The 27,410-nt window shown below is 38.4% G+C and overlaps 1 protein-coding gene across 6 annotated transcripts in view; it reads left to right on the top strand.

The window, feature by feature from the left end:
* Positions 1–27,410, top strand: part of LOC124722996 (LIM domain and actin-binding protein 1) — a 234,311-nt gene that overhangs the window by 113,328 nt on the left and 93,573 nt on the right. For all 6 annotated transcript variants that reach the window (XM_047248167.1, XM_047248168.1, XM_047248170.1 and 3 more), the window contains one exon: positions 15,559–15,630. In XM_047248167.1, the coding sequence (XP_047104123.1) occupies positions 15,559–15,630 (72 nt within the window). The remainder of the gene's footprint in view (positions 1–15,558; positions 15,631–27,410) is intronic.

The raw sequence follows: 27,410 nt of genomic DNA, 5'->3' as shown, positions 1-27,410 counted from the left end.
CACACATCCCTACAGTGCATGGTAGAGGGTACCTTGTACCACTGCTAGTCATACTTCTTCCTGTTCCACTTGCAAATGGAAAGAGGGGAAAATAACTGTTTATTTGTTTCTGTATGAGACTTGATTTCTGTTATCTGTTCTTCATAGTCGTAATGTGAAATATATGTTGGTGACATTAAAATCATGCTGCAGTATGTTGGCAATACTGGTTCTCTAAACTTTCTCAATAGTGTTTTGGAGAAGGAACATCTTCTTCCTTCCTGTGATTTACATTTGAGTTCATGAAGAATTTCTGTAGCTTGTTGATCAAACTTACCAGTAACAAATCTAGGAGCATTCTTCTGAATTGCTGTGATGTCTTCCTTTAATCTGACCAGGTGGGGATTCCAAACACTCAAGCATTATTCTAGAATGTGTAGCACTAATTTTCTATATGCTGAGATGGCAAAATTCATGGGATACTTCCTAATATCATGTTGGACGTCCTTTCGCCCAGTGTGGTGCAGACAACTTGATGTGGCATGGACTTAACAAGTTGAGTTGAAAGCCTGTGCAGAAATATTGAACCATGCTGGCTCTATAGTTGTCCATTATTGCAAAAGTGCATGAGCTGACCTCTTGATTATGTCCCATAGAAGTTCAATGGGATTAATGTCATGCAATTATGGCTCATTTGCTCGAACTTTCCAGAATGTTCTTCAAACTGATCATAAACAATTGTGGTCCAGTGACATGGTGCATTTTCATCCATAAAAATGAAGTCCATGAACAGGTGCAAATGGTCTCCGAAGAGCTGAACATACCAATATCCAGTCAATGATCAGTTCATTTGGACCAGAGGACCCAGTCCATTCCATGTAAACTCATTGTGATGTCATGCTGTTAGGAAAAGCACCCGCATTTGTCATCTTCTGCCTTGGCCCATTAAGGCCAAATGTCACCAGACTGTCCTATGTTCGTTGTATGTCCCAAGTCAACTACTATGGATATTTCATGCAATGTTACTTGTCTGTTAGCACTGACAACTCTACGCAAACACCGCTGCTCTTGGTGATTAATTGAAGGCTGTCACCCAGTGTTGTCTGTGGTGAGAGGTAATGCCTGAAATTTAGTATTCTTGGTGCTCTCTTGATACTGTTGATCTCAGAATATTGAATTCCCTAATGGTTTTTGATGGAATGTCCCATTCATCTAACTCCAACTGCCATTCTGTATTCAAAGTCTGTTAATTAGTGTGCTGCAGCCATAATCACGTCAGAAACCTTTTCACACGAATCACCTGAGTACAAATGACAGCTTTGCCAATGCACTGCCCTTTTATACCTTATGTACACAATACTACTACCATCTGTACATATGTGTATCACTATCCCATGGCTTTTGTCACCTGACTCCTTTACAGATGAATCACACTTTCTTAAAATTCTCCCAATAAATGAAAGTCGACCATTTGCCTTCACTACTATCATCCTTACTTGGTAATTCCATTTTATACCACTCTGCAATGTTACACCTCAAATCTTAACCAACTTAACTGTGTCAAGTAGCACACTACTAATACTGCTTTCAAACTTTACAGGATTTTTTTCCTGCAGATGTGCATTAAGTTACATTTTTCCACATTTAGAGCACACTACCATTCATCACAACAAATATAAGTTCTATCTAAGCCATCCTGTATCCTCCTACATTCACAGAATGACAGCACTTTCCCTACACTTCATCAGTATCAGCAAATAGTTGCAGAGTGCTGCTCACCCTATCCATCAGATTTTTTTATGTGTATAAAGAGGAGGAGCTGTTCTGTCACACTTCCCTGGGGCACACCTGACAATATCTTTGTCTCTGGCGGACACTTTCCATCCAGGACAACATAATGGGTTCAGTTACTTAAAAAGCCTTTGCACTACTTATATATCTGAAAATCTCTGAAACTGCAGATGTGTGTGCAAGTTGCGTTTATGTGTGTGTGCAAGTTGCGTTTATGTGAGTGTATGTGTGCATGTGTGTATGTGTGTCTACTGGTGACAAAGGCCTTAATGGCCTAAAGCTTTAATTGTGTGAATCTTTTTCTTGTGCCTATAGCAACTCAGCATCTCCGCTATATCATGAGTGGCAACTTTCCTTCTCTGCTATTGGTACATTCCATACTGGATTTTCCATTGTTTGAACATTTGTTCAGTATCCTCATACCTTCATTAACGGTCTGCAGTGTGACACTTTTTCAAATGCTTTTTGGAAATCGAGGAATATGGAATCTCCCTGTTGTTCTTCATCTGCAATTCACCAGATGTTGTGTAACAAAAGGGCAAGCGGAGTGTCACATGAGCAATGCTCTCTAAATACATGTTGTAGAGAGAAGCTTTGCTCTCTCAAGGAAATTTACTACAGGTCCAAGTTAGAATATGCTCAAGAATTCTAAAGCAAACTGATGTTAGGAGCATAGGTCTGTAATTTTATGGGTCTGTTCTTTCACTGTTCTTGTATGTGGTAACCTTGCAATGGATGAGAGATTCACAATAAAAGCAAGTGAATTAAGGTGTCAGTGCTGAAGAGTACTCTGTGAAACCGAATTGGGAATCCATCTGGACCTAGCAATTTGTTTGTTTTCAACTCTTTCAGTTGCATTTCAGCTATGTCCTTCATACAGGAGTTTGTATTGCAGCCAGATAATGGTATAAATGTACAATCTTGCTGTGTTAGTGTTGTATTAAATGCAAAATTTAAACTTCAAGTTTTGTCTCTCCCATTGCCATATCAGACTGGTCATAACATGCTCAGTGATTTTATGTAGGAACAGAATTCCCATGGATTCTCAGCAAGATATTTTGCTGATGTATGGTGTCAAAAATTCTTGTATGTTTTGTGCATTGATATTTTTATACACAATCAGATTTCTACTAGCTTTTGTCTGTTGACATTTCTGCATTCTTTTTTGAAGTGAGAGTGCAATGATCAATGTTTTCTCACCATTTTCCAAATTTTGTTGTTAAACCATGGTGGGCCTCTACTGTCCTTACTTGACATGCATTTCCCCAGAGCTTGATTTACAACTGGTTTAAACTTTGCCCATAATTCCTTTATGTCCATCACATTGGGAGTATATCATGTCTGTTCATTCTCCGAGTTGGATGCTAGCAACTGTTTATCTGCCCTTTCTTGGCTTTTTGACAGATTTATTAACTTAGGTGACTGTTGTGGCTATCTACATCCACATACATACTTTGAAAGCCCTGTATGGTGTGTGGCAGAGGCTACCTTGTACTGGTCCCAGTCCTTTCCTTTCCTATTCCTCTTGCAAATGGAGTAAAGGAAAAACACTATGTATATGCTTACTTGTGACCCTGATTTCTCATACCTTGACTTTATGATCCTTACATGAGATAATGTTAGTGGCATATGCTTCCTTATGACCCTGATTTCTCTTATCTTGACTTTATGGTTCTTACATGAGATGTATGTTGGTGGAAGTAGAATTATTCTGCAATCTTTAGAAAATACCAGTTCTCCAAATGTCATCAATAATGTTTTGCAAAATGTAAATCTTCTTTCCACCGGGGATTCGCAATTTAGTTCATTGAGCATTTCTGTAATATTTGTATGTTGAGTGAAGCTACCAGTAATAGACCTATCAGCATACATCTGAATGTGCTCTGGCGGGGATCCCAAATGTTCAACCTGTACTCAAGAATGGGTCATGTGAGTGTTCCACACATAGTATTCTTTATATATGAGCTGCACTTTCTTAGAATGCTTCCAAAAAACTGAGGTCAACCATTCACCTTCCTACAATTGGCCATATGCGCAATTTGGTTTCATGTTTCTTTGCAACATTATGCCTGGGTATTTAACCTATGTGACTATGTCAGCCAGCACAGAACTAATACTGTACCTGAACTCTACAGGATTGTTTTTCCTACTCATCTGCATTAATATGCGTTTTTTCTACATTTAAAGCAAGCTCCTATGATGATATTGTAACCAGTAACCATTGCCCCTGTACTGTCATTGTTGATAAGGTCAGGCCTGTTCGTAATTATGAGGTCTAAAATATTTCCACTGCATGTGGGTTGATGAACTAATTGTGCAGTACAGTTTTTGGAGAAAGTGTTCAGAACCACTTCATAGGACTGTACCACCTGCAGTGAATCCATAGATACCCCAGTCAATACTTGGTAGGTTAATGTTGCCTCCAAATAATACTTTATGATCTGGTTACTTTTGCAATACATGTCATAGACTTTCTTTGAATGATTTTACAACTGTTACAGCAGAACTGGGTGGCTGGTAAAAGAATCTAATGATTAATTTAAGTTTAACTAGGCCATTTCCTGACATCAAGATAACTTTGCAGTCAGACTCACTTTTGACCTTGATAAACATATTTTTTGTTGACTGTAATGAATGATGACTCATCTGGCTTTCTGATATACATTTCATATCTCTTTAAGTATTTCTGAGCTTTCTAACTTGGATTTTATCCAGCTCTCAGTTATGACAATAATTTGAGCGCAACAGCTTCCCTAGACAGTAGTAAATTCGGTGACTTTGTTTCCAATTCTTCATCTATTTTCTGTTGAAATTTTGACATTTGAAGTGTCTTTACTTTGTAAATGATCTGATTGGAGGACATCAAACTCTTGCCCACCCAAAAAAAAGTACACTACAGATGTACTGTGCTACTTTTTCCTCTGTGTATTGCACCCTTGACCTATAAAGGGGAAAGTATCAATACTCCACCCCATAACATGGGACCAAAAATCTGTTATAGAGTTGATGGAGCCTCTGGTTGAGACCCCTTACTCAGCTTCAAACCAAAAGGACATGATCAATCCTGGGTACAGTACTGCAAATAATAAGCACTGCTTGCACCCTGCAAGCAAGGCTAGCAGTCTACACCACTTCTGCCAAGTGACTCTAGGAATTGAGGATGACCTCAGATCTTAAGCAACATGCATCATTGATGCTGACATGAACCACAGCTTACAGATTTATGCAGCCTGCATCCTTGATAGCTACAGGCAGAGCCTTCTGCACATCTTGGATGAGGCCCCCTGGCAGTCATATCAAGTCTACATTGGACTTCTTTCTAGCCCTGGATGCTATGTCTTTAAGGGGCTCCATAATACAACCAACATTGGAGTTCCTAACAATTAGCAAACCCTTCCCCTGGGTGAGCCTGCTCAGGCTCTGTTGAAGGAGTGGCCACTTGTGCGCTTATAGGGTGAATGGAGTAAGCCAGATGTCCAGTCCCCACATTCACTCTACACCTTGGATGGTGCAAACATATTACAACCAGCCAGGTACCCTGAAGTAAGCATGGTGCTCATGCTCTGGGTATGCTGGAGGAAGCCTTGGCAGCAGAGCTCATGACCTCAAGTGACAGTTGAGAAGTCCTATGTAATGCGCCAGTTTCTCAGCCAGAAAACCCCTTGAGAGCAGCTTACAGACTGCTGACTGTGGTCAATAGTTTTCATCTGTTTGCAAACTGCACCCAGCTCCTTCTGCATTTGCCCACAGCAGCCACACTCCTTATCCATTCTAATGCTAAAATTTGAATGACAATAAATAAAAATGAGCCATGTTTACTTTTAGACATGAATGTGCACTCCCAAACTTCTTAAATCACAAATCCAAGCTACTACACTGAGGTAGCCATTGACACTGATTCACTGTACACTGGCGAACATAGAGACTCATTACAGAGGTGGTGGAGGAGGAGGCGGAGGAAGAGGAAGTGGTCCAGGCATCTTGTCCTCATGCTGCCTGTCTATTTCATCCACTGCCTCTATTGCTATCACATCAGAACATTCCTGGTGTATTTTTGCTAATGCTACATTCCATGCAGAGATCAACTGAAAACTGCTTTCCTGATTGAGAAGATCATCATGTACTTGCATTTCCACTGCCTTTTTTCTGACCAAATCCCAGATCTCATTTGAGTGTCACACCATCTTCTTATGTACAAAAACAAACATGTGTCCTTCATTGATACTGTGCTCTGAAACTGCGGACTTGTCAGTTTAGTCGAGACAGATGCATCTCACATGCTCTGAACAGTGTTGTGAGATGCATCACTGCATCTGGCTGATGTACTGCTCATCACTCACAACTGACGGTGGAGATACCAGGTGCCCATAGCCTTAATTGGTTTTTTGAGCCAAGCATATTCTTGTTTCAAAGCGTTGACCAGAATATACTTTTTATGTTGTGTTTCTCCATTATCCTGCAATCTTTGCTGTGGATTTCCCTGTGTATGGAAGGAATTCCAGGTGATTGGTTTCTTCTTCTGGGTCACTTTATTTCTTCTTCTTGTTTGATTGGCGAGCACATCTTATGTGTGTCTCTGGGAGTAGCCATTCTTGCAAAAGGTTTTGTGCAGGTACCATAACTCAGTAGGCAGACTTTCCTTGTCACCTACGGCTCACATTCTGTGTGCCACAATGGTGAGCCCTGACTTGTATCGCTGTGGACAGTAACAGCTGTTGATGTTTAGGTACAGATCCTTGTGTGTCTTCTTCAGGTAGACAAAATGTCCCAGCCAAACACCAAGGTTCTTCTTTATCAGAATGTCCTGGAATGTCAAGGAATGGTAGGATTCCATTTTCTTCCATCTTGACAGTGAACCTAACATTGTCATGTATGCTGTTAAGGAGGCACAGGAATTCCTCTAGGTTTTCTTCACTGTGTGACCAAACCACAAATGTGTTGTCCACATATTTGTAGAGCTGCTTTGAAAGCTATTTCCTCTTAAGTGTTTTGTATATAGTTTAGCAATGCCTAGAGAGGATCTCATGATGATTCCATCTATCTGTTCATAGAAGTTTTCACTACTGTGGAAGTAAATGGTTGCGAGTACAAGTAGGAACAGTTTCACAACATCATTATTGAAATGACTTTCTAGTAGTACCGCAGAATCTTCTAGTGGTATCCATGTGTAAAGAGATGTCATGTCAAAGTGGGCTGATCTCCCTTGTCCAGACATCTCTCTTAAAGCATTTTCACAAATTCTGTTGAGTTCTTGACACTGTGTGGACAGAGACCCATGAGAGGTTTTAGTAGATTTGCCAAGTGTTGGGCTGTGGCAAATTTATAGTGTTCACATTTGGACATAGTGGAACTCTTTGTTTCTTTATTTTCAGGAGGCCGTCAAGTCATAGTGGTACCGATGTTGTAGGGTACTGCATTCTGATCATATCCTTGTCCAGAACTCAGTTGTTGAGGAGTGAGATGGTCTTCCTTTCACAGCTAGTGTAGGATCCTTCTTCACCTGCTTGTATACCAGATCCTGTAGCAGCATCATAATCTTCTGCTAACAGTCATATGACCATAACAGCGCTGTTGTATTGCCTTTGTCAGCTACCAAGATGACTATATCGTTGTATACAGCCTTGCGTTCTGCCACAATGACATCATTATTTAGCATTTTGGCATTGTCAAGAATCTACTGGTCTCGGTAGTCATCTCTTCTGCAGTATCAGTGGGGAGCCCCCAGATTGCTTGCTCGATGCTGCTTATGATTTAGGAAATGTTCTTCGAACAGGTGCAAAATTCAGACCTTTTGACTTCATGGATGTTACTGCCCCATCCATTGCCTTCATGGTAAAATTGATGATAGTCCTCAAATCACTAGTGTTGATATTCTGCAGGCAAATCCTCAGATGTCAGTGGAACTGGTTGCATTGCTTCATAGTAGCTTTCCACTTACAGAGTACGGTGGTCGTACCTACTCCCACACACAGGGTGACAGACTGGATTCAAGGTGCAGGTGGCAAGTGAGTGGAGTTTGTATGATTTTTTCCAGTTCTAGCCTTGCAACATGGGTTTGTTGCTACACAAAGGCTGAACTAACACACTGTGGAATTTGTTTTGTTCACATAATGTTGATGGGATGTCATAATTAAGCAAACTGTGGCATAACCTCTTTATCCTTATACCACTGTAAGAAAGGCAGTCTACTGAGTGGACTCACTTTCTAGATTTGTAGCTTTTGCAGCACCCCAAAGGGAAGCCTGTATTCCCATATATTCCTGTTACCTGATAACAGAAAGTCCTGGTGGAATGTAAATAATTCAAGGGGTAAAGGTAGCAACTCACAAAGTGTATAAGCACCAAGTCGTCAAAAGTCCTCCATCTTTGCTAATCCCTGCCCCACACCAAACTCTACCCTTGCCCCAAGGCTTTAACTTCACTAATCCTGCATTCACACGCCCTCTTCCACTCAGTCTCCTTCTTCCTCCATTCTTTCTCATCCTTCCAAACCATTCCTCCATGTTACTGTGTGCTGGACACAACTCTCCATGTCTGCGGCCAGAACAAGCTCATTGGTGCCACCTTCCTGTCCAGTGCATCTTCTGAGCACCCCTACCATTCCCTGCCAGCTTTCTTCACTTGCAACTCCACTCAACATAACGTGTGTGTGTGTGTGTGTGTGTGTGTGTGTGTGTGTGTGTGTGTGTGTTTGTGGGGAGGGGCGGGGGGGGGGGGGGGGGTAGGTAGGTGTGCAGTGTGCATGTACTCTGTAGCTCTGAAAAAAAATTGACCAAAAGCTAGAAAAGATCTGTTTTGTTTACAAGCCTTTCAAGAACTCAGCATCTCTATTATTCACTGAATTGTTATATTTACTCCTTAAAGTACTTACATTCCTTTTGTCTGTTGCACATGTTGTTGCAATTTCCATTGCAGATGTTCTTCCTTCTTCAGCTGTGAATATAGATTACCTTTGTAATGGTTTCTGTGTTGCTACTCATCTGTTGTTGCTGCTTGTGTGTGTTCCTTTTCTGATCCTGCTCTGCTTTGTGATTTCTCTGTCACCTCTGATATTAGACTTTATGGTTGATGTTTTTATTGTGTGATCCCATTTCACTTCTTTTATTTCCACACAAGGTACAAAAATACCACAAACCATCATTGTCAGCATGAATGTAACTATATGAGCTGACACTGAGTCAACAGCAAAGCCACAGAGCTGAATGCTGGAAGAGGGAACATAACTGAATGTGAGAGTCAGTCTATGGGGGACAGTGAGTCTGAACACTGCATTGAGAAGAGTCTAAGGATAAACACAAACATGGCCAGCACAAACAACTGACACTAGCACCTGGAAACAAAGAACAGTGTGAGGCAAAGGCCAGGTCTGAGGTAGCTGAAATCAATGGAAGAACTGCTGGGCAAGGCCTACCACCACTGGAAAGTAAACTCCTAAGTCAATGGGTGTGCCAAAGCCACACTTCCTGTGTGCCTTCCATGACAGCATTTTGTTCTGTAATGCTGCAGTATCTATACCAACTCATCTACATCTATCTTGATGACCAAGCACAGGGACACTAAACCACTCCCCCCTGAAAAGGCCACATAGAGGTGTAAATGGCCTTATTTCTGCCACGACCTCTGTCATAAAACCAGTGATGGTGCAAGACTCTGTGGCAGTGGATCAACCACTGATGGAGATAATGCAGATGCAGCTACCTCTGCCATATGGTGGAAGGTTCTGGAGACTGGGTGATGGTTGATCTGCTAGCATTGGTGGGGGTGAGGACTCAGCACTGGTGAATGGGGGGAAGGGGGGCACCAGATCAAATTCCATGAACTCCACCTTGGCAGTCACCAGAGCTATCCCCACCAGGGCCCTAGTTGCTGTCATAATTGGGAACCCCTCATTGGATCAGTTCTGTGATTGACCCCATCATCTAGCCGGTGTAGAGATGGCAGTTGTGAGGGTCCAACAGGTTGCTAACACAACTGCCCCTAACCAATGTCCACTAAAAACAAATGCCAAGCTTTGTGGCCTGCCACTATACCTGAAAGTCATCTTTGCTGTCAGCAGAAAGACCAGGCCCAAATGGCAGCCCTGTGAGGCAAAAGGGTTGAATCATGATGGTCTGGAGTATATGGCTTATGGTGCAACAAATTCAAAAGACCCTGCAGCTGGCACTCATGGAAATGTTCCACCAGACTGCATCATCTAGCAAGTGTGGAGATGGCAGTTGTGAGGGTCCAACAGGTTGCTAACACAACTTCTCCTAACAAATGTCCGCTACAAACAAATGCCGAGCTTTGTGGCCTGCCACTATACCTGTAAGTCATCCTTACTGTCGGTAGAAAGACCAGGCCCAAATGGCAGCCCTGTGATGCAAAAGGGTTGAATCATGATGGTCTGGGGTATATAGCTTATGGCGCAACAAATTCAAAAGACCCTGCAGCTGCCACTCATGGAAATGTTCCACCAGACTGCACTCATTAAACAATGTCAGCTGGTATGTGGCAAGAAAACTAGACAGTGTATCATCACAGGAAAAGGCAAGTGATTAAATTGGTAAAGCCCAATGATAATGTTGAGCACCAAGAAATTCTGAGAAGTTGTATCTAACAGCAACTGCAGGTATCCATCATGCAAGTTTATTCATAAAAAATACTGGCCCACAACTTCACCAACAATTTCTCCAGCTGTGGAACTGGATACAAAACCAGGGCACACTGTGCACTGACTGACCGTTTCAAATCACCACAAAGGCATATGGCACAATCTGGCTTCTGAATCACCACCAGAGGGGTGGCCCATTGACTAAATGACATAGGAGAAACAACAAGATCCTGCCAATGTTGCATCTTGGCCTTGACATTGTCAAGCAAGGCAAAAGAAATGGGGCAGGGGTGACAAAGTTCAGGTATCATTGAAGACTTCAGGAAGACATATGCCTCAAAGCTTTCTGCATGACCCAAGGCATTTTCAAAGAGCTAATTGTATGACAACAGGAAGGAGCCTTAATCTTGAAAGTGCAGCAGTTAAGACACTAAATGTGCTCAAGATACTAAATGTACTCTGTCAACCACCTGGAAACAAAAAACAGAAAAGGGGTCTAAACCAAAAATATTTCGTACCAATGATGAATTTACCACTAACAATGTATGTTGCCATTCCATATTCTTGTAATGTACAGAGATGGAGAACTGCCCTCGCAAAGGAATGCATTGTTTATTGTAAGACACAACTTGACACAGTGGCCATTGCAGCAAATGGGGTGGAAATCAGTAGATGTGATTTACATGTACAGACAAACAAATGAATAAAATTTCAGAAAAAAATTGGATGATTTATTCAAGATAAAGAGTTTCACAAATTGAGCAAGTCAATTATGCATTCGTCCACTTCTGGCCCTTACACAGGTAGTTATTTGGCTAGGCATTGATAGAGTTGTTGGATGTCCTCCAGAACGACATCATGCCAAGTTCTGTCCAATTGGTGCATTAGATCGTCAAAATCCCAGGCTGATTGGAGAGCCCTGCCCATAATGCTACAAAAATTCTCAGTTTGGGAAGAGATGTGGCAACATTGCTGGCCAAGGCAGGGTTTGGTAAGCATGAAGACAAGCAGAAGAAACTCTCATCACATGTGGGCAGATGCTACCTTGTTGAAATGTAATTCCAGGATGGCTTGCCATGCAAGGCAACAAAACGGAGTGTAGAACATCACTGAAGTACCAATGTGCTGTAAGGTTGCTGCGAATGACAACCAAAGGAGTCCTGTTATGAAATGAAATTAAACCCCAGACCATATGGTAGGTGATAATCAGGTTGGTATCCCACTATGATCTGGGGTGCCTCCAGACATGTCTTTGCTGGTCATCAGGGCTCAATTCAAAGCAGGACTTATCACTGAAGACAATTCTACTCTAGTGAACAAGATTCCAGGCCGAATGTGCCTAGTACCTCTGCAGACAGGCTTGTTGGTGTACAGAGGTCAATAGCACTCAGTGCAAGGGGCACCATGAGGTCAGCCTCCTTTCTGTGAGCCAACTATTAATGGTCTTTGTGGTCATTGAAGCACCAATTGCGTGTGAGATCAATGATAATGACAAACTCACGGCTCTGAGTGACTCTCTGATGATTGCTTGGTCCTCCCGTTCTGCCATCTCTCTAGGTTGATTGCTTTGTTCTTGACTCTGTGTTTGGCCATAGTTCACCCATTCCTGCCAACATAATCAAAGAATGGCATCAGTCCTATTCAAATGTTGAGTGATTCACCAAGTACTCGAAATGTCCTTTCTCAAATGCCCACGTTTGTGTACACCATTCACACACCTGTCTGGGAGGCTAGTTAATGTGCAACTGAGTACACAGAGAATGAAATTTGGAAATAGTTTATGCCCTGATATTGACATGTCACTGTTTACTATCTTTACCAGCTGTGTGGTGAAATTGCACTGCAGTGTCACACATTCATCCATCAGCTGCCAAAGTTTAGAATTTTGCATTTTCTGTCGATACCTGTATGAATATCAATTTGTGATCAATTTTCATAACTCCTTCATGGTGCATCATTTCTTTTTCTTAGCATGTATGGTGAGTACTTACCTTTACCTCTTGCATTATTTGACCTTGTTGCTTACTATCAGAGAGATAACAAACATTAAATTCTCTGGATGTTCAAGACAAGTTACCATAACCTTATGAATGGATTTCAGCAGAACTTTGACCATGAAATAAATAGTGATATTCCTCCTATTTATTTCCATTCTTAAGGAATGTGTGACACTTTCTGGTTTCTTTCAGTTTTGATTTGTGTCAATTATTCAGTTAAGGTAATTGTTCAATGAAACATTCTGATTACAAAAGTTCTAAATATGATGACCTGGCCAAAGTAATTATAAATGAAAATTATTCAGCAACAGTAGTAATGTAATTATAAAACATTTTTGAAAGTTATATGATGCCTAGATCTTTCAAGTAATCAAATGTACCTATGAAAGATAATGTTAACATCATTTGTGAGAGTAGTTTGTTTTGAGTGAGTGATGTGATTAATGAAGTTTATTTCATAGACAATAATATTTACTGCTGTAAAAGCAAAGGTTAGGATACTTCACATACACATTACAAGCACAGACAAAAATTTGTGATAATTTTCAAGTAAAGCAGAGGCAGTTAATAAATTTGTGAACATGTGATTTACACAAAATTAATAATTGCAGATATTTATTAATACATACTTAAATTAAAACTTAGCCTTTTTTAAGTTGCATAGTCAAAACAAATTTCTCATTATTCAATGCACATACTTCTTTGACATGGACCAAAATTGCTACAAAAGTTTTGCAGCTATTAATTTGTATATAAAAAAAGGGGTGGGGGTGGGGGGGTTGGGAGAACCCAAACAATTGATTTGGTTGGTTCTATAAATGCTTCCGTATGAAATTATAGTTCTAGTGCAAATAATGATTAAAGGGAAAATAAAATTAATGATACCCTTTGTATTGAATATCTTTGATACTAAATTCCCAGGAAATAAAATCCCAAACACAACATTACAAATCCAGTCATGTTTGGATATTTACATTGTTGAAATAAGCATTGGTATTTTGTATTTCAGAATTATTTTACTCTGAACCTCCATAATTACCCCTCCCATTTTCAGTGTTTAAAAAGTTTAAAATACATTTACACTCATCTGGAACCTGGAAGTGTGATTTCCAGGAATCTCAAATATAGTGTTATGATAATAGTTCTGGAATTAGTAGTTGTGCTTGAGATTAAGATTAGAATTTTAAATTAAGCCTACAGAAGAAATTCCTTGATGCGCCATATACAATTGGAATCAGAAATCATGCAGCAAACTAAGGACAGTGGCACCCCTTGCAATGGAAATCATTTCTTCTCAAGTAACTCATCACTCCTGAAATCTTGTTTTGGGTTTGTGTTCATTTGTTCAAGTGTGTCATACATTGTAGATGTAGTCATTTCAGAGGTACAGTCATCAAACCTAAAATTTGTTATGGTTATGTATACAGTGTTGAACCAGACGACAATGCTATTTTCTCAGTCTCTATTCTCCTTATTTTATGTTGATATTTCTACAAGCAGCTACAACCAGTCATTTACTAAGCATAGGTGGCTCACCAACATAATGATGTGTTATTACAATGTTAGAAGAAATGGAAAAGGTGTCTTCAGTTTCTGCTGGTGCCAGTTTCTTGCTGACACTTTCTACAACACACCCTGTTAGCTAAACTTCAAGAAACATACATTTTTCATATTTGCTATATTGGCATAAGTACAATGTAAGCCTGACAATGTTTTTAAGATTAAATTAGATTCATTTTTTGTTCCATAGATTCACAATGAGGAGATCCTTGTGCACATGAGAGTTTTCAGTCAACTCTCAACTAGGACACGTAACATTGTCCCTGTTATGAGCTCAAGTCAAACATCAAAAATCTGCAAGCATAATACAAACCACATACATTAAGGGGAAGGAAATGTTGCCATATGGCTTTAACATGATGTTCAATTTGTATAATGGATTTTGTTGTGAAATGCTGATGACAATACCTTTACAACACAAATCTCATTTGCTGAACAGATGGTTCATTTAAGACGGATACTTCTACATATAGGGATAGTCATATCTGAGATGATAAATGCCATGCAGTGTTTGCTATAGTGTTTACTGGCAGATTTGTTGTGGAATTGTTTGTAACAATCTGGTGGAGACTATCATTTTGACATCCCATTTCAACAGTGCAAGTTACTTTGATGTCCTTTAGAACATTACTATGCTGATTCAGAAGAATGTAATTTTGATAATATGCAGAATCTTGTGGTTCTAGACTCCACTGTACTCCAGGCAAATTTTGTAAGCACATCCCAGCAACACATCTTTGGGGCAATGTGTAGTTGAAGAGGGGCTTGGAGTAGGCACTGTAAAACTTGTTAGATAAGTTTTCCTCAATGGTGTGTAAGGATGAATATGTGGGAACGTTAGCATCACTGTCCAGAGAAAATGACTTGCAGTTTTATTTCTGATATTTGACAGCAGAAGTTAAGTTCACTCTGTGACTCAAGTGTATTATGTCTTGTATTCTGGTATGTATTGAGTTTCTATAAAATAAAGTGTGTTGTGTAGTTCATACCACTGTGTTGTCTGTCATTCACTATCACAACATACTGGAGGTCCACAAATATATTAGTCATTTACTTCACTATGTCAACCATCTTGTCTTCCTTTGCCCATTACCAGTCCGTATTCTACACCAGTGAAAATTTGTAGCTTGACAAATTTGATTTTCTGCTCAACTTTGTAAACATATAAATAAATATACAGGCCTTAAGTTACTGGATTTATATATCCATAATTTGAGTTAGACTAAACTTACATACTCTATATGATATGCTACAGACAGGAGTGCATAACTTCATAGTAATACACTGGATAATATGAGTTACTAAATAATTCTTATTATTATATTTATCATTTTGCTGCTTAGTTTGTGACGTATCCTGTATGTATTTCTGTTAGAAACTGAACTTCATGGTGAACTATTCGTGAATGTTAGCTATTTTCTTATTCTATACAATACATTCTCAGAATTTCTTTAACTTGACATGAAACTATTTTGTTGTAAAAACAAGCATAACACTTTAAGTTTCATAAATATGCCTCAAGGGAATATTCGTACTGTAATATGTGCAATTCCACTACATAATGGATAAAATAATAACTTCTAAAAGCCATAATGCATAATTTTACCCATAATTTTGTTTTTGTTGTCCTAATTTTAGGTCAACTTAGGAAACCAAAATTGATCATCTGTGAGAATGAGCCAGTAGAACTACCACCAGAAGTGGTTAGAGGTAGGATAATGGTTTGTGTTAAAATTCTGTGCTCTAACAGTCTGTTGTTTACTAACAAATTTTATGGCTTCATATCAGTATTTCTAAGTGTCATTTTGATGAAGATGATAATTGCTTCAGCATAGTCACTGCCAGAAATGTAATGTTTCTGCCCCACAGAAGGAGGTATCTGTGCTTATGAATTACTGGCAAATGGAGTTCAGATTTGAAGTAAAATGGAACAATTTTTAAAATATGCAACACGGAATGTAATTTTTTTTTTTAAAATATGGTATTAGTGAGCAAAGCAGTAATAAAGTAAATAAATACAGGTTTGTTGCTGAGTGCTTGTGGGTACAGAAAAAGGGGATAAATGTTTGTTAAACCAGTATACATCACCCACCATGGCTTGCTTAATCAAAACGGTTTTTGAGAGGCATTAAAAGTGTAACATAATCAAGTTGTTCTGAAGTCTTGTGATTCCCAAATAATGTATTATGAAAATACACATTTGACAAGGTATAAAACAATGCAAGCAGTATTCAGTGGAATTCCTCCCTAGGTGAAGTAATGGTAGAAATCAAACTATGAAAATCTGTTACGAAATAACAACATGAGTTAGGGTAGATTGCTACTCATAACATAAAGGAGGCATTGAAATAGGATGGAGAATAGTAACAAAGAGAAACAGCACTGAATTTTAGAATGGAAGATAAGCCACTGGATGTTTAATGTAATGTGATGGAGAACAATAACAAAGGGAAACAGCAGTGGATAGAAGGATGAAAGAAAAGCCACTGGGCACTTAATGTATTGGGACAGAGGACAGTAACAAAGGGGAAACAGCACTGGGTTGGAGAATGGAAGGGTAGTCACTGAGTACCTTCTCTATGTGATGAGTAACAATCTGTTCTAATTAATATTGTTAAAATAATGGTAGAAATGTTCACTTTAAAAAAATCAAAAGCAGCATGCCAAGACATGCATGTTGATAATTAATAACAAATCAATAATCCCAAGAATTGAGCACCTAATGATATTTAGCTTCAACAAGAGTATACACTAATTGCATTTTTTGAGTGCACATATTGCTAATCATTTGCCTTATATGCCATAGAATGCTGACATGGTGTAGTTTCATGGATTCAAGTACAAATGTAGCAATTGATTCTTCCATTGCAGCTGTTAATTTGCTATAGAATGAGAGCCTTATAATTCTGATTGTATTAGTTTCTGTTGGATGCTGCTTTTTATTATTACTTTTGCCCTTTATTTTCTTAATACAGTGATATAAACCAATATAAATGGAATTTTTTATTGTGTGTGTGATCGTACCTACACAGGTGGTATCTAATAATGTTTGATGACAATTCATCTACTGCTTCTTTCTGAACAGAGATTATTTGCTATTATTTTCATTTATCATTTAGTTTACACACTTTCCTTCTTCCTAATTAAAGACTGGCATCTAATTTGTTTGCAGTTTTTAGAGTTTTTATATAAGGCTAAAAGAGTCACTACTGCAGCAAACAACAACAAAAATGTTTGCTGTGAATTTCTCATTATTTGGTATACATTTTCAAGAAGCCTCTTCATCTGAGCTATAATCAACAGTGTAAAAAAATAACTCAACAGTTTTTGAAATATTTATCTGCTTTTTAGTCACTACTTAGCATTTCTAAAAAATCTTTGCCAGTGCCTGCAATGTATTACTGTAATCTTGGAACTTCTTTTCGTTTAAAAGTAAGTCCTTCTTGCCATTCCCTTAATACACCACTGTCAGAAATTTTTAAGCACATACTTTAAAATGTTGCAGTATTAATAGCATTTATTGGTGTCAATGTAATCACATGAAGCATGCATGATCCCCTCTTCTGTTTCAACCATGAGGGGAAGCCTGGAAAGTCAGCTTTGCTATCCAGAGAAAGGTCCTGTTGGAGATCTTAATTGCTACATTTCCCTGACCAGTGAAGTTCATGCCCCTACTAGTAATCATTTGCAAATGTTGTTGCCTCAGAGTTATCCAAAGAATCCATGCAAAAATGCTAAAGAAAATGATAAAATATCCACTTTTTTACATTTGTGATAATAATGACCCTTCAGACAGTCGTAGGTACCTAATGCTGAAGCCACATCAGTTTGCTTTTGTGTTGTTGTTGTTGTTGTTGTTGTCTTCAGTCCAAAGACTGATTTGATGCAACTTTCCATGCTACTATATCCCGTGCAAGCCTTTTCATCTCTGAATAACTGCTGCAACCCACATCTATTTGAACCTGCTTACTGTAATCACCTCTTGGTCTCTCTCTGCAATTTTTACCCCCCCCCCCCCCTCCCCCCCCCACACACACACACACACTTCCCTCCAAAACTAAATTGATGGTTCCTTGACATTTCAGAATGTGTCCTATGAACTGATCTTCTTTTAGTCAAATTATGTTACAAATTCCTTTCCTCCCCAGTTCTCTTTCAGTACCTCCTCATTAGTTACACAATCTACCCATGTAATCTTCAGCATTCTTCTGTAGCACCATATTTCAAAGGCTTCTGTTCTCTTCTTGTCTGAGCTGCTAATCAACCATGTTTCACTTCCCTAGAAGGCTACATGCCAGTGTTCAGAGAACACTTCCTAACATGTAATTTTATATTCAATGTTAACAAATTTCTCTTCTTTAGAAACACTTACCATTTTACATTTTATATCCTCTTTACTTCAGCACTCATAAATTATTTTATTGCCCAAAAAGCAAAACTCATCTACTACTATCAGTGCCTCACTTCCTAATCTAATTTCCTCAGTATTGCCTGATTTAATTTGACTACATTCCATTGCCTTTGTTTTGCTTTTGTTAATTTTCATTTTATATCCTCCTTTCAAGACCTATTGTCACTTGCAAACTGCAAAGCTTTTGTTTAATTCCCTTTCTAAATTTCTCGTTGCTTTCCTTCACAGCTTACTCAATGTATATGTTGGATAATGCTGTGAATATCCTACAATCCTGTCACACTCCCTTCTCAATTATGGCTTCCCTTTCATTATTTTCGGCTCTTATAACAGCTGTCTGGTTTCTGGATGAGTTGTAAATAACCTTTCGCTCCCTGAATTTTACCCCTGCTACCTTCAGAATTTCAAATAGTGTGTTCCAGTCAACATTGTCAAAAGCTTTCTCTGAATCTACAAACGTTATAAATGTAGTTTTGCCTTTCCTTAACTGATCTTCTAAGGTAAGTCATAGGGTCAGTGTTGCCTTGCGTGCTCCAACATTTCTCTGGAAATCAAACTGATCTTCCATGGGACCAGCTTCTACCAATTTTTCCATTCTTCTATAAATAATACATATCAATATTTTGCAAGAATGACTTTGTAGTGACACAGGTCAGCCAATGCCACTATGGGTCAGGGAATAGAGCTGTGGTGCAGGAGTGGTGCTGCACATGGAGGCTTCAGTAACATAGTGATATGTGGAATGTCATTTTGCTACCAGGATGAATACATCTTAGAGTAATGTAGCTGCTTCATAGCATTGTGCAGTATGTGGGGCCTCAGGAGCACACTGGAGAGAACTGCTGATGCTTCTCATCAGCAAGTCGTGACACTGGTGCCACAGGTCAATGAGTGGTGGCCTGCGTATGGTGTTCAGACTGCAACACAGGAGAGAGTAGGTACTGTCGATTACCAGATGTTTTACACCACACATGGTAGCTCTACACCTTAATGCTCTTGTGGACAGCCCATCATGCACTTAGGTGAGTGTAACTGACTGCACGGACCAGAACAGTTGTTGTTATGAAAGACTGGTCCTGGTCTCCCAACACTGGATGACCAAGACTGCAGTAGATGTTCACAGAAAAGCTAGGGGGCTGTGCAGATGTGCCGCACCTGGATGGTGTGGGGATCACAGTTTGCAGATCATCCAGGAATGCCCCTTAGTAGGTGGAGGGCTGGCAGCACACCAGTCTACTTCTCATTTGTGATGTCCAAGTAGGTTGCAACAGGAGACAATAGCTGTAGCTCACATCGTAATGGCTACATCATCTCGAGATCAAGATCTGCAAACAGTTACGACGCAGATCATCATCGATCAGCTTGTTGCAATTTCACTAAAACTCAATAGACCATCATTCAACCTGGCATTGGTGACACAGACAGAATGGCAGCATGACTGAATATGTCTGGGAACTCCAAAAGCCTGATTATTTAAGCAGCAGAGCATGCACCTACTACATAGTATCTCTAGGTGGATGAGCAAATTTGCCCTGGTTTATTGGACTCATCAGCATTCCTTGCCTCTATTCTTGATTTTTGTGCTCAGGTCTTACTGCACCGTTTGACTATTACAGTGGCACTCTGGTGCTTTGAGTTACAAAGTGTTACTACAATTGCCCTGTTATGTAGTACTGCAGTATTCGCTAAATGCATCCCTCGCTGTGAGGTTGCATGGCAACAGTCAACTAGTGCCTTGCCTTCTGTTACATTGGCAGTATGCCATGTTGACATACCAATTGACACACCAATTCTGAGCTGGCCTGCTTGGCTCTGAGCTCACTGAGTAAATCTTCATGAAATTTAGGCATGCACACTGAATTCATCATGTGGTGCAACAACTTATTAAACTGACAGTTTGATAGTATCCACACCTGTCAGCACCTTCTTTCTTTTGAATTCAAATTCTTGCAGTCTTTTTTAAGTCTGAGGATATTTCCCTGGTCTCGTAAACATTGCACACCAGATGGAATAGTTTTGTCATGTTCGACTCTCCCAAGGACACAAGCAGCTCTGAGGGAATGTCATGTGCTCCAGGGGTCATTTTTCAGCCTAGGTTTTTCATTGCTCTTTCAGATTTTCTCACAGTATCATATTTCCCATCTCATATTCATCTACTTTCTCTTCCCTTGCCTTCAAGTTAATTTCCCTTGTATATAGTCCTTCCATGTTTCAGCTCTCTCTTCTTTGCTTAGTACTAGTTTTTCATCTGAGCTCCTGATATTCATATAGCTGCTTCTCTTTTCTCCAAAGGCCTGTTTAATTTCGCTGTTGGCAGTATCAATCTTTCCCCTAGTGATACATGCTTCTATAGATTTACATTTTTTGTCCAGGCACTCTTGCTTTGCCATTTTGCACTTCCTGTTAACACCTCTTCATCTGCTGCAGTTTTATATTTTCTCATTTCATCAGTTAAATTCAGTATCTCCTGTGATATCCAAGGATTTCTACTAAGCCTTGTCTTTTTTCCTATTTGATTCTCTGATGTCTTCCTATTTCATTTCTGAAAGTAACCACTTGTCTCATACTGTATTCCTTTCCCCTGTTGTAGTCGGTTGTCTCTAATGCTGCCTCTGAAACTCTCAACAATTCTTGTTATTTCAACTTATCTAAGTCCAATCTCTGTAATTTCCTACCTTTCTGCAATTTCTTCAGTTTGAGTCTACAGTTAATAACCAATAAATTGTGGTTAGAATCGACTTTTGACCCTGCAAATGTCTTATCATTTAAAATCTAGTTCTGAAATCTCTTTCTCGCCATTATATAATCAATCTCAAACCTTTCAGTGTTTCCAGGTCTCTTTCATGTATACAACCTTTTTTTATCATTATCAAACAGCATTAGTGATGATTAAATTATTCTCTGTGCAAAATTCTACCAGGCGGTTTCCTCTTTCATTTCTTTCCCCCAGTCCATATTCTCCTACTATTTGTCATTCTCTTCCTCTTTCTTCTACCAAATTCCAGTCACCCATCACAATTAAGTTTTCCTTTCCATTAACTTTGCACTTACTTATCTGTAACTGTTTTTAATTGTACAATACGCAGAACTTTTAATTTTATAATTCTCAAAATTGCATTGACATATATAAATAAAGGCAGGGCTATTTTTGTTAAATCTAATTTAGAAAGTGCTGTGCAGGATTTCATTGGGTAGCTGAAAGAAAATATAAGAATGCAACTTTTAGTTAGTAGAGCTGCTTCGCAATAAAGGAAATTTTCATTACAAATTCAGGTCTGTAAATGATGATTGAAGAGGAATTAAAAATGCCATTAACATAGCTTTAACCTCATTGTAATGTAAAAATGTAAGTACATTATACTGATAGTACTCAAAGCTATGTTTTTGTTTTGTAAATATGCACTTTGTTTGCTGCCATACAGCTAAGTGCTTGCTTTTGTAATGGCATGTGTTGTTGTTGAAACCATGTTGTGAAGAGAACCACTGGAAAATTTCAAGATCTGTCTACAGCTACTTTTTCTTGTTTTCTTAGAATGACTGTCAAATTGTTCATGATTAAGGAACTTTATCGAATCTTGTTGTATGTGAACTCTTAATGTCCCATAGGCAATGTGTACCTTTCATTACAGTTTTTCAATAACTGCAGGAAGTTGTTTATATGCTGTTGTGCCTAGATACTGTATGACAAAACAGTCTTTGCCATGATAGCTTTTTAAGCTGTTGTAATCTATAAATCAATTACTCATTTGTAGATGAAACTCTTCTAAGCAGATCAAAGATTCATAAAATAAAAGTACGCAGTTTTTTAATCATCCGTATCAGGGATGGGTGCGTGAGATGCCTGTGAGGCTGCCCATGGGCACGGTATGCATTTGTATGTGCTGTGTGGGCACAATGCATGCACAGCTAACATTCTCTTAATCGCTAACAGGATCAAAGACTGCCAAAAATACATGATCAACAGCTTACACTTGAGTTTGTAGGCACATTAGATTGTTAATATTCCTTTCATTGCCATAATTATAACAGGACAATACAAATATAACATGTGCGTAGTATTTGCAGAAGTATAGCCTGCCTTGGGTTACACAAAGGTGCCATCAAACGAAAATATAATAACACTTAGCTTATATCAATTCTGTTGTAAGGAAAAGCAAATGGATTTATGCTACTGTGCATGCTTTTATGTGCCATTTCATGACATAAGGCTTTGCATGTCAATTATAAGGTTGTAAAAAAGTCATGTTGTTTTCCTATGTCTGTCAGTGAGGTGTTCAGATGACAGAAAATGAAATGACTGTCTACAGTTCAATAGAGGCACAACACAGTGACAAAGAAACAGATTAAGAATAATGTTTTCCCAGTGTAATGCCATAATGATCCCAGCAGGCTACAAAGTAAGAGCAGGTACATGCAGTAAGATACATTCTAAATTCTGCTGTACTGTTCTGAGGAGAACGGGGGGATTGGTGGCCAGGGATCAAGAAAAAGAGAATAAACTATCACTCTCGTCAACTTAACTTTCTGATCACAAGTACAACACTGACTTAAGTAATAAGCAATTTTTTTTCTAACATGTTGATTTTTGAAGTGAGATTACTGGCCATCAGATGCATTGCCCCAGTCAGGTGAAAGTCAGTAAGGGTACACCTAAGCTTCAACTTTGTACTTTCATTGTTGAGTAAACAGTTTCACACGTATATGTGGTTACAGACATACTGCAGGAGCTATTTGAATCATCTGTGGGAATTGTTCTCGAGGGAAGTTCTTTTAAACCAAATCAATATTTTCTGCAGTGCAAAACCTCTCACTGAGCACATGACTACACTGAAATTCAGGGAGATCCAACTGAATTCAGGAGGTATGCTTTCAGTGCTCACTGCAAAGAATTGCAAAACCACTAAAATTAAGTTCCAATTGATTTTAGTCACTAAATCTACAAACAACGTTTTGTAGCAAAGCCTGTACACACTAATAAATTCAGTGTCTCCTTTTCAAAATGTAGTTAATTTGTAACTAATGCAACATTTGAAAAGTGAACAAATGACACTTCTAGAAGTTAGAATCCAAGATGTCATATCCACAGCCAGCCACTGTGGCCATTTGAACTGTTTTTGTCATATCCACATGAAGGTCATGGAACTCTTTAACTGGCATTCCTGTCATGTCCATGAATAATGCTATGTCTTAACACAAGCTGAAAAACATTAGAAAACAACACCTCAACTCTTGTCAGGATACTACAAAAAAATATGGCCAGTGACCATAGTTACTCCCTAGCTCTGCCAGGAAAGACTTACACTGTCGATGTCCCAGACAATGCCATCTCAGTTTATTAATGGTTTTTACAACAGCAACCATGACACCACTTATTTTGGCACATTTTGCCAGCAGATTAACATGATGCAGGACACATCTTTCATCATCTCTCTTTCTCTTTCTCTTCAACAACACGAGACTTTTGACAAACAAATCATTACAGGAGCTCTAACTGTCGAAACAATGAAAATTTTTCCTAATAGAGGTCATATTTGTCAATAATGTTTTCTAAGAAAGAAAATGTATCATTGGCACTTAATCAAGGTGTTCCTCCATGACGTTGAACTCAGCATCAACACCTCTCACAAATACAGTAATCTGAGAAATGTCCATTACATCTGTGGCTTCAATCAAAGCAAAAGAGAAAAAAATTAGATCTTTAGTCCTATCTTTAATTTTTCATCTCCATGTCATTTGCCATTTCTTCAATATGTCTGCAAATTGTTCTCTGCAAAAGAGGAACTGTTTGAAAAGCAGAAAGAATCACTGGACACAAGATTGTTGCAGCAGCAACAAAACAGTCTTTAACATAGTCTCCATTGCTGAAGGGATGAACTGTTTTGGCTATTTTAAGAGTTATGTGATAGCTCACTGTCATGTCACCACCATTGTCAATGATATTGTTCTCTTCCTTTAAATATGTTTTGGGGAAGACGTAAAACTGAGGGCAAAACCACATAATGCTTTTTAAATAATAATAATAATAATAATAATAATATTTTCAAGAAATGAAATACACCTGTATGAATTTCTTTCTTTCTTTCTCATCTAGAGAAATTTGTCCTTGCTTTCCTCAGTATCCAAAGTAATCACAAATTTCTTATAAAGGAGCTGAAAATGTCACTTCATGTTGCCTTTCTTCCACCCCAATAGAATATCTTCACAAAAGAGGCATTGTGAGCCATTTTGTGTTTCAATAAATATGTTATATTCTTCCTACAGTAGGTTGAAGCATAAGGAGTCTTGGCATAAAGTGACTGCAAAATCCCACTTGGATTTTCGGAACAGTATTGATAACAACTGTGAAACAATATGTTCTGTAATTTCCTTGATGAGATATCAGTGCCTATTTCTTTCAATATTACAACAACACTTTCTTCACTGGCCCAGTCTTTGTATGTAAGTTAATAGTGTAAACTTGGCGTTTGTAAAAAAACACGTTTGTCCACACACTGTGTGGTGAGAGCTTCTTGCTCACACACCTTTCTAATTAATGTTCCCATCATTTTGGGTAAATCTTACTTTTCTGTGCTCTTCTTTTCTAAAACGTGAGCAAAGTACTGATTTCTGAAATAAGCATTGTTTGGCACATAACAGATCAACCAGATGGGAATATACCACTGTATCTAAATTTCTACAACTCAGTATTTACTTAATGTTGTAAAATGATAAGGTTTCTAGGAAATGGATGATATCTTCTGTATACAGAAATTGCTTGTTGCTTCATAATAATAATAGTAACAATACAATACTTATTATTATTAGAAATGATAAATGTTGTAATTGCCAACTTGTAATTTGACAGAAATTTAAAGACAATGATGCCTGCTTTGTAATTGAGAGACAAATCATGGGTTCTCTATAACTTGCATAACTTGTGAATACAAATTTTGTGTGTGCTAATGGTAATCTAAATCCTTAGTTCAGAGGTATATTTTTTTTACATTACAATTCCTTTATTACTGTTTGGCTTTTATTTCAGTTTGTTGCTTCTAACTTACAACTTAAAGTTTTTGCTGCTTTTATCAAGGAAATGGGAGCTGTGGTGATCTGTATGACCACTCAACAGTCTTTTGCACCTCATGAAGATTGATCAGAGTAGGGTCTAATGTGTGCATAACGCTCTCTGTAGCTTTCCGAGATCAGTTCAATATTGTTGAGATCAGATGATCAAATGGATGGGGCCGGTACTTCCTTGGCTATGAGTCCATCAACTACTCTTGCAATGTGAAGGAGTGATGTAGTCACATCTGCTGAATTTACTGATATGTATGGGGTTGTTTTAGATGATGTAAATGGCTGTATTAGATATGAAACAGGTTCTTGCTACCAGCATGTAGCATTGTGCACCACAGTTCATAAAACCAGACAACCTTTTCATGCGCTTCAACCATTCAAATTACACCCTTGCATCACATGTTGCTTGTAGCAAAAATGTTGTATAGGGTAGTGATCTGTGTACCTTATAATGAGGAATTGTTGTAATGGTATGGTTGTGCACTTGTTTCTATTATCAAGCAAAGCACTGCCAAGTAATATGTTGCACTATAGCTCATTGGTGGTTACAAGGGGCAGGAATACTGTGGCTTCAACACAACAGCTTTCTCTAATTAAATTACTTAGCAGCTTATATCAATGTATTTCAGTCTGTCCCTTTAACCACCATTTTTCCCTCTAGCATTACCTTCGTCACTAGGCTATCTAATTCTACTTGCTATCTGTTATGGTGACAATGGTTATGCTGCACGTGTTTTCCTCGCCTATTATGTGTAGTCCAGTTTTACTTCATCTTTTACATGTGCATTTCACTTTTAATTACTCCCATTCTTAAACCTTTGCATTCAGTTTTTATGTGTAACATTTAAAAGTTTCTTCCTTAATCACTGTTCAGTGACTGTCATTAGTAGATTTATTTTAGTCGAGAAAGATTTCTTAGCCAGTGTATTTAAAAAGTTTTCCTTCTTGAACATTAAAACCAACACAAACTGTGTACACATCTGTACTAAGCAAACTACCACATGCAGTGTCTAGCAGAGAGAGCATGGTGTATCAGAAGCACTACATGTTCGTAGCACCTATCACTGGAGTTTTTTTGTATCATTCCTACGCAAACTAAAGAAGGCACTCCTATGCCAACTAAAGAAACCTGTGATGGAGTGTGCAGGTCTTTTTTCAATCTTCTATATCTCTCCTCTCATTGCAGTTTGGTAAGTATACCCCAGTGATCAATAGTACTCAAAAATTGGTTAATAAGGATTGTGTAAGTGACCTCTTTCTTGTGTAAATTACACTTCTTTATGATTCTTACTGTAAATTGCTGTTTGGTTTATACCTTCCTCTCAACCTTATTTATATGGATGATTCACCTTAAATATCTCTGGACAGCTACTGCTAGAGACTTGATGGTTATGAATGAACTGTGAATTGTGGTTTACATGACTCATAACATCAATATCTAAATCATATTATTCAGTAACAGGAGATATGTTAAAAATTTATAATGAAACTTCTCTACAAACAGAGAACAACTAATTCTAACAGCAGCATCCTAATACTAATTCAGCATTGATAAAAAAAGGTTACTGAAATCTAATACTCAGTTACATGTTACTCAAACTATCAGTTCATCCCACAGAAATTCCTATAGCCTTATTTATGGAAAACTTTGCTTCCTATTGAGTATTTTTTGCCTGTTAATTTATTTTAAATTTTCTTCCCCTTATTCTGTGGAGACAGTGCACTGAAGCCAGTGGCTTATCACTGATAATGTATTCAAACAATGTTATGTAGTTTATCTATTTATGCACATTATGTTACATTTATTTATGTTGAAGACACTAAGCTCTGATGATCTGCAAGTCTTCCTGCATTTCCATTAATTTTCTAATGATGTGGTCTTCTTGTACACACCTGTGTCAACTTTGAAAAGACTCAGAAAGTTAAAAAAAAACAGTAAGCCAGATTGTTTACATCATTGACAGTAATGGCCCTATCACACTTGCCTGAGATAAACCAAATGTTTCTTTTGTATCTCCCCCTC

Source organism: Schistocerca piceifrons, chromosome X (genome assembly GCF_021461385.2).
Source record: "Schistocerca piceifrons isolate TAMUIC-IGC-003096 chromosome X, iqSchPice1.1, whole genome shotgun sequence".
Taxonomy (NCBI): domain Eukaryota; kingdom Metazoa; phylum Arthropoda; class Insecta; order Orthoptera; family Acrididae; genus Schistocerca; species Schistocerca piceifrons.
This window is presented reverse-complemented; position numbering and strand designations above follow the sequence as displayed.